Source organism: Nothobranchius furzeri, chromosome 16 (assembly GCF_043380555.1).
Source record: "Nothobranchius furzeri strain GRZ-AD chromosome 16, NfurGRZ-RIMD1, whole genome shotgun sequence".
Lineage (NCBI taxonomy): Eukaryota > Metazoa > Chordata > Actinopteri > Cyprinodontiformes > Nothobranchiidae > Nothobranchius > Nothobranchius furzeri.
In genome coordinates this window covers 58,116,341-58,128,263 of record NC_091756.1, presented here as the reverse complement: position 1 = coordinate 58,128,263, position 11,923 = coordinate 58,116,341, and the positions used below count along the sequence as shown (strand labels likewise).

Genomic DNA, 11,923 nt, shown 5'->3' with positions numbered 1-11,923 from the left:
ATATTTAATCATTTATGCTCTGGAGGGTAGCCGAGGACCCCGTTTCCTGTGGAGGAAGCGGAAGAGGAGTGGGTGGGGGAATTAGAGGGATGCATGGTCTCCTCTCCTCAGATTTACAGTTGTCCATGCTTCATCTCACTTGCATGTCCACGTGTCCCCTCCCCCCGTGATATCCGGAACCAGGGCACAGAGCACCACCCCCCCCCCCCCCCCCCCCCGTCATTTCCCATCATAGTTTTTTTTATCAGTTATCACAGGACCAATAGCTACAAATGATCTAAGTCGAGCCACTGCTGGGTACAAAGACAGGCTTTTAATTGTTGCTCAAGCGACGACTGTCCCAATATTAGCACTCTGTTCTGTTCCTGACGCATTAGAAGCTGTCTTTGGTCTTCTGTGGAGCTCTGTTGTGTGCAGAAACCAGATGTCAGGCTTTGCTCAAGGTCTGCTTCCGCTTTGCCGTGACCTCAGCAGTTTGGCTGGAATGAAAACTAGGAAATAGTAACCGTGGTATCTCTCCTACAGGCAGTGACGTAATGAGCCGGTAAAAGCAAACCGTTGCATCCTGGAAGTGGGAATTGTGAAACAGGAGTTTGTTAGGTTGGGTCAGAGCTTTTCCACAGACTGAGTCAATTTACCTCACTTCTGAGAAGTTGCACAGACACAGAGACCAGGCGTGTCTGCATCGGAGACTTTATTCGCAGATTCTATTGTTGCATTGTTTGATTTTGTTTCATAATTTGCCAAGAAAGGCACGCAGGCATGAGGCCCTTCATGCCCCTACTTTAGATAATTAAGCATCCCATGTTTATTACGCACCGACATCTATCTTATTGTTGTTCATTATCACATGTAAGTCGGACATGCCACTTTATTTTTTTTACAATTGCATTTAGTGAAAAGTCAGTTGCTTAAAAGCAGTAAGATCTCGACTCACTTGTTCTGTGGCTCTTTGAGTTTAGTTCTTACATAGAAACTCTAAAGATAATTTAGTTATCTGGTGGCGAGATTCTGCGAAAATAAATCTTTAAAAAGTTTAAGTGAATGATTAACTATTGGAAATATGCATGGTTGATGTACATAATGCACAAATGATTTTCACAACTCTGATCTGCAGAAAGAAGAGGCTTACCTTACTGAGTAATGCATGCACCCCTTTGAAACTGCACCTTCTTTTTTACTGTTTGTATTTAAAGTTGGCATGCTGTCATAAATCACGGACATCTGAATCACACACATGCAGTAAGGTGCAATGCTCTGATGGTGAAGGGAGAATAAAATGGCTTTAATTCGTATTTTAAAGTTGTTTTTGATGCTTAGCAGCACTAAATGTCCCCAAAATAACTGGGGTCCCAGGGCCTGCTTTTGTCACGATGCGAGCAAGGAGGAGGTTAGGACCCAAAATGCAGAACCCAGGATGACACGAGGCAGGAGTGGATATACAGAAAAATCCTTTTATTTGGGATGAACAAAAATAAAATCCAAAGTGCTGGAAGCCGAAAACCAAAAATATCCAAACGTTGACTGTAGATTCAAAAACACGAGAGACTCAGGAAAACACTGGAAACCCTAGAGATTCGAAACACAATGAGACTGAAAGAAAAACAATGGACCGACACAACACTGTAACAAGGACAGGGTTTTATACACTGGGGCTGGAGTGATAGGAGATGAGGAGCAGGTGTGTGGGGAACTGGCACAGGTGAAAACAATAACCGAGAGGAGGAGCAGAAAGGAGCAGGGGAGGACACCAGACCTGACTGGGGAAGGACACACACACACACACACACACACCTGAAATAATAGACCTATAGAGCTCCGGACCCCACGTGACTCTCAGTTAGTGGACGCCATTTTGACATGCAAAAAAGGTAAACAAACACGGATGTAACCATGAACATGAACGGGATCCGCTTGGATTTTACTTCGTCGGAGTTTACTTCACACTTTAAAACAGAAGAAATCGTTTTATATAGTCATAAATTAAATAGACTAAACATCTCCGACCCTTACCGTGCCCCTGGGATACTTTTTAAAAAGGTCAGAAGATGTCGGAGCGGGCTTCTTACCGGCACAACACCGGACCTGGCCGGGGGAACCCCTTGGGATTCCCCCGGCCGGAGGAGCTGCGGAGAAGGTCTGGGACTCTCGACTCTACTGCCCGCTCCGACGCCAGAAGCTGTCGGAGCGGGCTTCTTACCGGCACAACACCGGACCTGACCGGGGAACCCCTTGGGATTTACCCGGAGGAGCTGGCTCCGGCGGCTGGGGAGAGGGAAGTCATGCTACTGCCCCCGCAACCCGACTCCGGATACGCGGATGAAAATGGATGGATGGACGGACAAATAACAGATTTACACGTAAGTAGTCTCGGTGTGTGATCTGACAATTGATCAACCATTGCTTAAAAATTAAATACAGCTTAGCCGGTTAATTGCTGTGATCATAAAACACGTAAACGGCAGCACGCAGAACTCACGAGGCAACGTTTTACGTGATGTTTACTTGTTGCTATGAGTAATAAGACAGAAAAAGCCACACCAAAATAAGTTTAGGAAGCCCACTAAGAATCGTAATAAAAGTATTTAAAATAAATACCATACACAGTTGAGGAAACGTTGGTTTAAGTACCTGATATGAAGCGGTCGCTGCATAAGTGAAAACCTTTACTCTCGGGATCCCACAGCTTCATTTTAGCCTGGTCACTAGTGCATTTTATTACAATGATCCAATGTTTGCGGTGCTCCGGATCTTGGGGAATCCTGTAGATGGCTCATTCCTTATGTCGTCCGCGTCTGTTCTGCATCCTGGAGCACAACAGGAATCTACCATATTTCCCGTTTGATTGAGTTTTCTGACAATAACAAATAGTCCAGCTGCCGGCTTCTGCATGCCAATATGGCGCCGTTTCGATTTGAACTGTTGCATGCCGGGAGAAGTGACGTCAACTCCCGGAGCTCTATAGAAACTATGGTAGGGGGACTAACAGAACATGAAGAAAACCATGAGGGAGCTGGGACCAGCTGAAGGAACACAGGACCTGGGAGGAATGATCTGGAGGGCTGCAAACAGGAGACACATGAAGAACACAAAGAGGCACATAAATGAGACGCAGGCAAGGACACAGGAGGGCGCTAGGAGACACAAAAGGAGAACCTAGAGAGGGATGGATAACACAAGGAGACACATGAGGGGAGACGCAGACCATGACAGCTTTTACCTATTATTAATATTACCTATTATTCGTGTCACATCGAGAGGATGGTTTGGACCCAAAATGCAGTAACCCAGGATGACACGAGGCAGAAGTGGATATGAAGTAAAAATCCTTTTATTTTAGGAGGCTGGGCATAAATCCAAAGGCAAATGCTGGCAAAAAGGCAAAACAGAAGCTCTTTCATGAGCAAGATCAGGAGAACACACGAGACGGACAAAACAAAACAACACTGACAACGACAATGGACCGACAAGACACAGAGACAAGACAGGGCTTAAATACACTGGGGCATAATGGGAGGCAGATGAGCTGCAGGTGTGTGGAGTGTGGGGGGAGGACCAGGTGAAAGCAATGACCAATCAGGGAAGAAACTAACATGACCTAAGAGTGAACCTAAAAACAGAAAAGCAACCATATACCTAAACTTCTAAAGGGAAGGAGAACTACAAAAACCGGTGAGACAAAACATTAAAGAGACTAATAAAAATGAAAAGCTGAAACTATAAACACTGCAGAGGGATGACTGGAGACGACTAAAGGAACACAGGAGACACATAAATGAGATGCAGACAAAGGACACATGAGGGCGCTATGAAACACAAAAGGAGAACCTGGAGTGGGAACTGGAGGGGCTGGGGAACAAAGGGACCCAGAACATGACAATTTGCTGACTGGAACACCTTGGCTAAACCCAGATGGATTGCTTTTCTTTTCTGTTGTACTAATATGAACCAGGAAATAGTTTTGGTTAGCTATCAAAGTGATTTCATTCCTACGTTTCAGTAGCCTAGAAACCTAGATGGATAGTAGCCAAAATAAAATGAATTGTTCCTGCTCCACAGGAGACTCAGGCCCAACCAGTTTTGTGTTTTGCCAATCACAGCGCTCTATCAGTTTGGTGGGTGGAATTATGAGGCAGAGAGAAACAACTAAGATGGTGGCGGCTCGTTTGAGACAGCTTTGGCATTAACTTTAGACTTGGGTTGAGTCAAGAGCAGATAGAGGTACTTTAGTCCTTTATTTAGAAAAAGGATGCATATGCATCTTCTTCTACAGTGTGTTGTGGACTGCCCCAGTGGCTGACATCGGTAGTGGTGAACACACCACGTTGTACGCTGTCCAATAACAGTTTTATAAACAACCGTTGATTCTGTCATGGACAGACTACATATTCACATAAATAACCTGTTACCAAAACTGAGGCAACTCACTTAGAACCTAAAGAAAATCATTACCTGATAGCATCAGATTGTAAAACAGATGACCCCGACCACATCTGCTTTCATTTGTGTTCTGCTTTTTAGAAAAATCAAAACGTTGTTTTGTCTCAAAAAGTATTTTGAAATTATGTTCCACTTGACGTGAAATGTCGGCTAACGCTGTCTCCGTCCAATTTCGAGAGGTTGTAGGAGTTGTAGGAGTGTAAAATCCACCTTAGAGGATGGGGTGTATGTCTGCAGATGATCAGTGGCATGTAGGTCGATATGTAGGTGAAAATGGACCATTTCTGGACACGACAAGGTGAATCTTTCAACTGAATGTAGCAAGTCTATTTCTCTCATGCAGGTGTAACAGCAGATGTGTGAAAACAGAAATGACTTCAAGAATGCCTAGTTCCAGCAGCGTCACTCAGGCCAGACAATTGGTGCGCCAGCTGAGGATGGAGGCCAACATCAGGAGGATTAGGGTGTGTCCTTATTTACAGTCATTCCCACTGCTTTGTCCAGTGTTCCTGCTTCTGTTTGACCAAACACATCACCTGTTTGCAGGTGTCCAAGGCGTCATCAGACCTGATGCGTTACTGTGGAGAGCAGGCCAAGTATGACCCTCTGCTCATGGGAATCCCTGCTTCAGAAAACCCCTTCAGGGATAAGAAACCCTGCACTGTTCTGTAGCTGAACTCCGTAGATGTTCATGGTGCTAACGTGCAAGCATATATTGCAAACGTGGAAATGAGACAAGATTAAGATGTAATGAAGAGACTTTTTGAATAAATTGTTTGAAAAAATTGCGCAATAGTTTCATGAGTGTCACAGTTTGGTTGCAGTGACATCATACGGTATGCGCATGTGACTGGTATTGATCCAGTGGGATTCCAGCTGGAAAGGAAATGTTTTCTTGCAGCTGCACTGCTCTTTTCTCAGGTTTAAACTTTCTCCTCACGCTTTCATTATGCTCACCATTCTTGTGATGCTCCACCTGCAGACAGTTTGACCAATAAGCAGACTAAACATTCTCACCTGGACTGCTGAAATGCCAGGATGAAGAAAAACCAAAATCACAAAACCTTCCTAAGTATCATGAATCGGATCACGGACCGTTGTTCTTGGATCTGCTCGTCTGCGTGACCCGAGGGGTTTTACTGAACTCTTTAAGCATTAACGAAAATGACAAACTTAAAAAGCTGAGCATGCAGTATTTTAGGTGAAACTTGGTCATTTGTGGGTTTAGTTCATCCGTTGGTATAAAATGTGAAGTTGTTTTCCTCACTGGGGATCAAACACTGACAGTTCAACCTCCCATCGACCTCCAAAGCCTTTTCCCCACCCTGAACAGTAAAGGCTGTGGAGACTGGATCAGTCAGGATCTTAATGTCACTTTGTGAACTTTGTGACACTAAAGTCCAAACTGACTTGTTCAAACAACATTTTGCATTTCATAACCTCGTACATGTTTAGCAGAGCAAGTTTGTCCATCTTCCACAGCTACGTTATTAAAGCTGTTAATTTTCAATCATACATGACGGTCTAAGGTGCGTTTCTTTCTAATTTCATTCTTTTTCACAACTGTTTATAGCAGTTCATCTTCTGAAGAAGTGATCTGCAGTTCAAAGGTCAACATGACTGAAAAAAAACATTTTTTTGAATTTTTTTCTGATTGTCATCAGTCTCTATGAGTTTGTTGTACAGGCTGAACATGAAAATAATTTCCTACAACTACCTCATGCATCAGCTTCTGATGGAAAATAGACTGTTAAACTCTAGGATTTGGAAAGTCTGACAGATCTGTCGCACTGTCGCTTAACATTCATGGACTCCCCCGTCCTGACTCATGACGGAGAAGGCTGTTGTTGGTTTAGCCTCCAGGAAACAGCGGAGAATGTCTTGGCTATTAGAAACGAACCATTAGCATTAGCAACTCCACCACACAGCAGAACTCCTCTAGACTTGTGTTATTTGTGGAGGTAAAACATCAGCATTGCAGAGCAAACAGAGTCAGCGGTAGAATCGTGTTGCTGTTATCCAATCCGAGGCAAGATGTCCAAATGTCAGGAAATAAGACTCCAAATCCTGCCGTGCTCTGCCACTCTCTCCTCCAGCGGACTTCTCCGTCATCAAACAACAGCGCCGGTGACCCCACCCCCAAATCAACTTACAAGGCATTCATTCCTGCTAGAGACCACTACAAATGTATTAAATATGAGTAAAGTTGACCTTTACACACACACACACACACAAATGACTGAGTTACCCAAGTCTAAGGATTGTTTCTAGTAGGAAAACGGGAACAGGCATCCGCTGGAGGCATGGACGTAATTTTCACTTTAGAAGTGGGGGGGGACACGGGGTGGGGGGTGGGTGCTGGGGGGGGGGAGGAGTATCTTTACAGTATGCTCTAATGGGAAACAGGCTTCAACACAAACGTTTGTTTTCCGCTTGGTCCTAGAGCTCAACCAGTGTCAATTTAATATAAAGTAATGTTGTTTTTGGATGGTAAAAAGTGCAGGGGTCATAACTTGACTTTGGAAAAAGTGGGGGGGACATGTCCCCCCTGGCCCTTCCCCAAAATTACGTCCATGGCTGGAGGTCAAAGATGAGTTCACACATCTGATCATTTCTGATGTGAAACTTTAACCTTTACACCATTCAGGCTAGTTTACAAAGGAACTCTAAACGTTGAGAATTGTCTGGAAAACTTCAAGCTAACCTTCACAGTTGATGACCCGACATCTGAGAAGCACGTCATAAAAGAAGCTCTTGGGTATTTGTTCATATTTTTAACTGGGTGTGTGTATTTATATGTAGGTCACACACATGAATAACACGAACTGTGATTAAAATGACGGGTTATAAATGTGATTTCCACCCCTTAGAGTCACAGGTCGCAGTGTTCAAACTGGTGGAAGAGCCAATAAGGTCAGCGGCACAAACATGTTTGCTCTAGTTTCTCTGTGCCAGTGTTTGTGTGCCTCTGAGCCATAAGATGGCTGTTATGCAATAATCCCCGGTGCTGTGTGCGGCCCACTCTCCCCATTTCTTGCCCATCTCCTCAGGTGTGATGTTACATCTAAATTCAGGTCAAACGCACATTTGCTGGCCCACATTAATGTAATCCTTGTTTGAATCAGATGATAGACGAGCGTCACTGTTATTTCAGGTGAATGCATTGTTTGTCAGATGGGCAAATAATCCCCCGAGTAAGCTAATAATCAGCTATCTTGAGTATCTCACCCACTTCTTAGCAGCCAGTCCCGCTCCAGTGCGGTGTGCATGCTTTCTCTTCTTCTTTCCTTCAATCAGTCATTCTTCTCTGGTATTTCTGCAGATTGATCCACTTCCTCAGATGCATCAGGCTGAAGCGGTCCTAACGCTGCAAGGCGAGACTTTTCACAAATTCCCATACCAAAATGTTTGAGTTTTCCAGCATTTGCACAATTTTTACTAACGTCAAACCTTCTGCCTCTGTGAGAAACCACGTTTATTTCTATCGTTCTGCATTTTGACCCAGTTTTTCCTCTCCATCTGCTCCCCCCTGCAGAGATAGCACCAGTGAGGCCCACTGTCATCTTGATTTCTCTGCGGTCTCTATGTGGAGCACAAGTGCCCCTATTGTTGGTGTGCTGGTGGTCAGAGGGAACGCTTCTATTCACGGGGCTATTTTTAGCCACCAAGCCAAAGTGCTGCGCAGCTCTAGCAATAAGACCTGAAAAGTCCTGACTCATGTTTCCATTGTGGCGTGGAAAGCTTTGTCCCACCCTTCTGTGTACAAGAAGTTCTAGTTTTTTCCATGTACAAGAGTTTCCCCTGATTCATTTTATTTTTTCTATTTTAATCTTCTTAGCTGTAAATGCTGCTAGGGCTGCAGACGTGCGTCTCTTCTGTTCAAGACCTTCAAAATATGCAAAATTGCCCCATTTTATTTGATTCAAATCAACCAGTTGCTCGCAGAAAAGTTTAAGAGTAAACTGAAGGGAAAATTCCTGGTTAAGTGCAAAAATAAATTCCAAACACACAATAAGCTGAACTTTGTGCAGCTTTCCGTAACAGCATACCATGTGACTTCCTGTAAGATCACAAAACCTGCAGTAACAGGAACTCAGCGTGTCAAAAGTAACCTGACAGCTGCTGTTTGTTTACTTCATCCAGTTTAAAGCAGACTCGGTGAACCATGCTCAGGAAATTTAATTTATTAAGTTAATGACACATAAAAACATCAGTTCGTGGGCATGTCTAGACATTGCAACGCCCATAGAGAAAATAAAATAAAAATAATGAGGCACCAAGAAGCAGAGAAAATGTCCTCTCAAGTCTTAAATAGAATTAAATAAATGTGCTGCTGCTGAAGAAGTTCTACATCAGCTGGTCCAGCTCAGCGTGGTCCGGCTCTCGGAGTGGTCGCCTGCTTTCCCCCAGACTCGCGTGCATGTGATCACGCATTTGCTTGTTCATCCCACGTGGCTCCGTGTCCTCAGAAAGAATTCTTTTTTTGGCAGAGACACACAGCCATGCCTCGGAAATCCAGGAACGCCGACTGCTGACTCACTCTTCCTTGATGCTCGTCCTCTTTCTTGTAAATTCATTGGAATGGTTCTGTTCCTGCTCTCTCTCTTTTTTTTTGCCCCCTCCTTGACTTTTACCGTTACTCTCTGGGAGGGAGGGAGGCCTTTCCAAATAAGTCCAACACAGACATTCACACGGGCCTGGTGCAGTTGCTTTCCTCCTGAATGCATAAAGCAAAAAAATATTCCAGTTTCATCGATCGGGAAGGTTGATGACCGGTACCCACTGATCCAAACAGCGGCTGTCTCTGCAGAATCTGTTCACTTTGCTGAGTGCAGGGTCCTTGCACAGGGCTGACTGAGGGTTCTGCAGAAAGGAAACAAACACATTGGGATTATGAACAACGAGTAATCAGTGAGCAACATGCAGCAGATGACGGGTAAACAGACACGGGTACTTACTGTAACTAGAACACAGTGCAGGTCTACAGGCTCTCCTCCAGGCTTCCCTCCGCCCAGGATCTCTGCCAGGCGCCTCATGTTGCTCACCCGCAAGATGTTGATGTCGTTCTCGCAGCAGAACGCCTGGATCAAGGTGAAGTGGATCTGCAGCGCCACATCCTCTTCATCATCGTCTGTGGCCAGCAGACACAACACCACGTTGTCTGGGTCCCTAAAAACATAAAGGGAAAGGTCAGCCTGCAGCCCACTCAGGGTCTCCTCCTGCTGCTGGGGGGGGGCTTTCAGAGTAACTTACGCGTTCAGAGACTTTGCTGCTTCATAGACTCCCACAATGATGCAACCCTGAGGCAACGCGGAGCTCAGGACGTTCTCCACATCTTGACCCACCGATTCCATCCTGGACAGAACCATGAGTGCATCAGAACTACGGCTCGGCTCCGAGCTCCAGCTGGTGCACAAGTCTGGGCTCGTGTCACACGAGACGGATGACAGATCGTGACGTCACGGCGAAACTAAAAAACGCTTTTCACGTGTTTTCATTGTAGTTTACAGCTCAACGTGACCTTTAGCTAACTCTGTAAGCTAGTTCGTTGCAGAGTGATTAAACACTGCATAGAAGTTACAGAACAATCCAAGAAGCATCGTGCAACAAAACTACTGGAACTTACCTTTCTGTAGAGTCCTCTCCGCCAGTTTCTTCTAAAGTCATGTTGCACATCCAGCCGGTTTGGTGTCCTGCACGGATCGAAGAGGAGCCTGAGCTGCTCGCTGGACTCAAATGTTCCTCTCTGTCTGAACCCGGTGTTCCGACTCCTCCGTAGTAAAAGACAAAGCTGAGTGCTCAGAACTCATTTACATAAACATACCCCATTGGTCACATGCAAATACACACACTACTGTAAAAAAAGAGAAGAAGAAGAAGAGGAAACCGACTTCTTCTGGAGGACGCTTTTGCGCCTCCTAGTGGTATAAAGTGAACAACAGGAATAGTGATGGGAATTCCAGCTCTTTTTAGAGAGTCGGTTCTTTTGGCTCAGCTCACCAAAAAGAGCCGGCTCTTTCGGCTCCCAAGTTGCTCCTCAGATTTTCTGTTGCGTAGAGTACATTTATCACCAAAATAATGCTAAACTATATGTAAAATAGTTTACTAATGTAAAAAAATAAGCAATATATCAAATATTTATCATTTCTATGGATTTAATAACTGAACACTTTAAGAAATCTCCACTTTCCGACTGCTGGCGCTCATTTTCTCACCGTCTTCGTCGCACTCTCCTCCCTCTCGCTCGCCTTTTTCCTCCTCCTCATTCCCTCTCGTCTCCGTCCGCCCGCATGTGCTCTGCTGTGTGTCTGAATCTGATCCTCCCTCTTCCCCGCCCCTACTGCTCTGTGTGTGGACAGTCTGGACACACAGTTACACATGTTGACCAATCGCCTGTAGCTTTCACCAAGGCAGGGGGGAGGGGACGGCTCCCAATGACGAGCCAGCACCCGTCATTCACTTCAAAGAGCCGGCTCTTAGAGCCGGTTCGTTCGCGACCGACACATCACTAGTAAATACCCAGCGGCAGCCACGCTGCACGATCAGACTGCCTTTTCTCTCCTTCCCCTTTACTAGAGGTCAAGTACCAGGACCAGCTACCTGCGCGTGATGGATGAGTAAAATATGGCATAAAGTAAAATAACACATAAAATTAAAAATAAAAGTATTAAAAAACAACGATTAATGTTTACAAAATAAAGATTATTAGCCTGTTAATTTTTATATACAGTTTAATTTTAGCCCTTGCAGGTCTGAAAAGTAAGAACAATAAATATCCTATAGAAAATAAAAACGTAATTAGTGTTCACTGATTATTTTCCTGATTTATTGTGAAAAAAAAATGACTCAAGTTCTGAAAACACTGGTGTTTTCATCAGACAATAGTCATTGCAAATAGAGCTTGCAAATTAAAGTTGGAAAGAAATCATAGCAGCTCAGTCCTACTTCTTATCTAGGAAGTTTTTATCCTCCATTTGTGAAGCAAAGTGATTCTATTCAATTCTAAATAATATGAGTAAAATGTTGGGAAATGTAAGAAAATATCCTAAAATGTTTGTTACCCATTCTATTTAAGCAAATTTCCACCGGCAAAAAGAAAAATGGTCACATAGAACATCACAGCTATGAGTTTAAAACTCAAACTCTTAGCTTTCAAATTCATTTCAAGTATGCAAAATAATAATTTAGATTTGACAGCTATGATAATGGCTTTATTATGTCGCAGCCCGGTCTCAGCTCAGCATCTCACTGCTTCACTTTGGTGACAACTTGTGAACGGCATTTGGGAAGAGTTTCCAAAATATCTGAAAATGTTCCTGAGGACTTCACACAATTGCATCCAAAAAAAGATGAGGAATAAATCTGCTACGTATAATTAAAAAATTAAATATGAATTATTTATACTAACAGAAATAATGACCGCTCTGGCTCATTGGAAGAGAGTTAAGGTGGATTTGAGCGACCTCTGCTGGACACTTTTGAA

The 11,923-nt window shown here is 44.1% G+C and overlaps 2 protein-coding genes across 5 annotated transcripts in view; one reads left to right on the top strand and one right to left on the bottom strand.

Annotated features, from left to right (window-relative positions):
* gng12b (guanine nucleotide binding protein (G protein), gamma 12b) overlaps window positions 1–6,768 on the top strand; it is a 37,494-nt gene extending 30,726 nt beyond the window's left edge. For all 4 annotated transcript variants that reach the window (XM_015962308.3, XM_054749634.2, XM_015962311.3 and 1 more), the window contains exons 2-3: window positions 4,784–4,904; window positions 4,987–6,768. In XM_015962308.3, the coding sequence (XP_015817794.3) occupies window positions 4,784–4,904; window positions 4,987–5,112 (247 nt within the window). In that variant the 3' untranslated portion in view covers window positions 5,113–6,768. The remainder of the gene's footprint in view (window positions 1–4,783; window positions 4,905–4,986) is intronic.
* Window positions 6,769–8,609: 1,841 nt separating this feature from the next.
* Window positions 8,610–10,255, bottom strand: gadd45ab (growth arrest and DNA-damage-inducible, alpha, b). Its single transcript, XM_015962306.3, has 4 exons — window positions 10,067–10,255; window positions 9,694–9,795; window positions 9,399–9,609; window positions 8,610–9,303 (listed from the first exon to the last, which is right to left on the bottom strand). Exons 1-4 carry the CDS (start codon window positions 10,114–10,116, stop codon window positions 9,190–9,192), a joined length of 477 nt encoding a protein of 158 aa, XP_015817792.1. The 5' UTR covers window positions 10,117–10,255; the 3' UTR covers window positions 8,610–9,189.
* Between the last annotated feature and the right edge of the window lie 1,668 nt (window positions 10,256–11,923).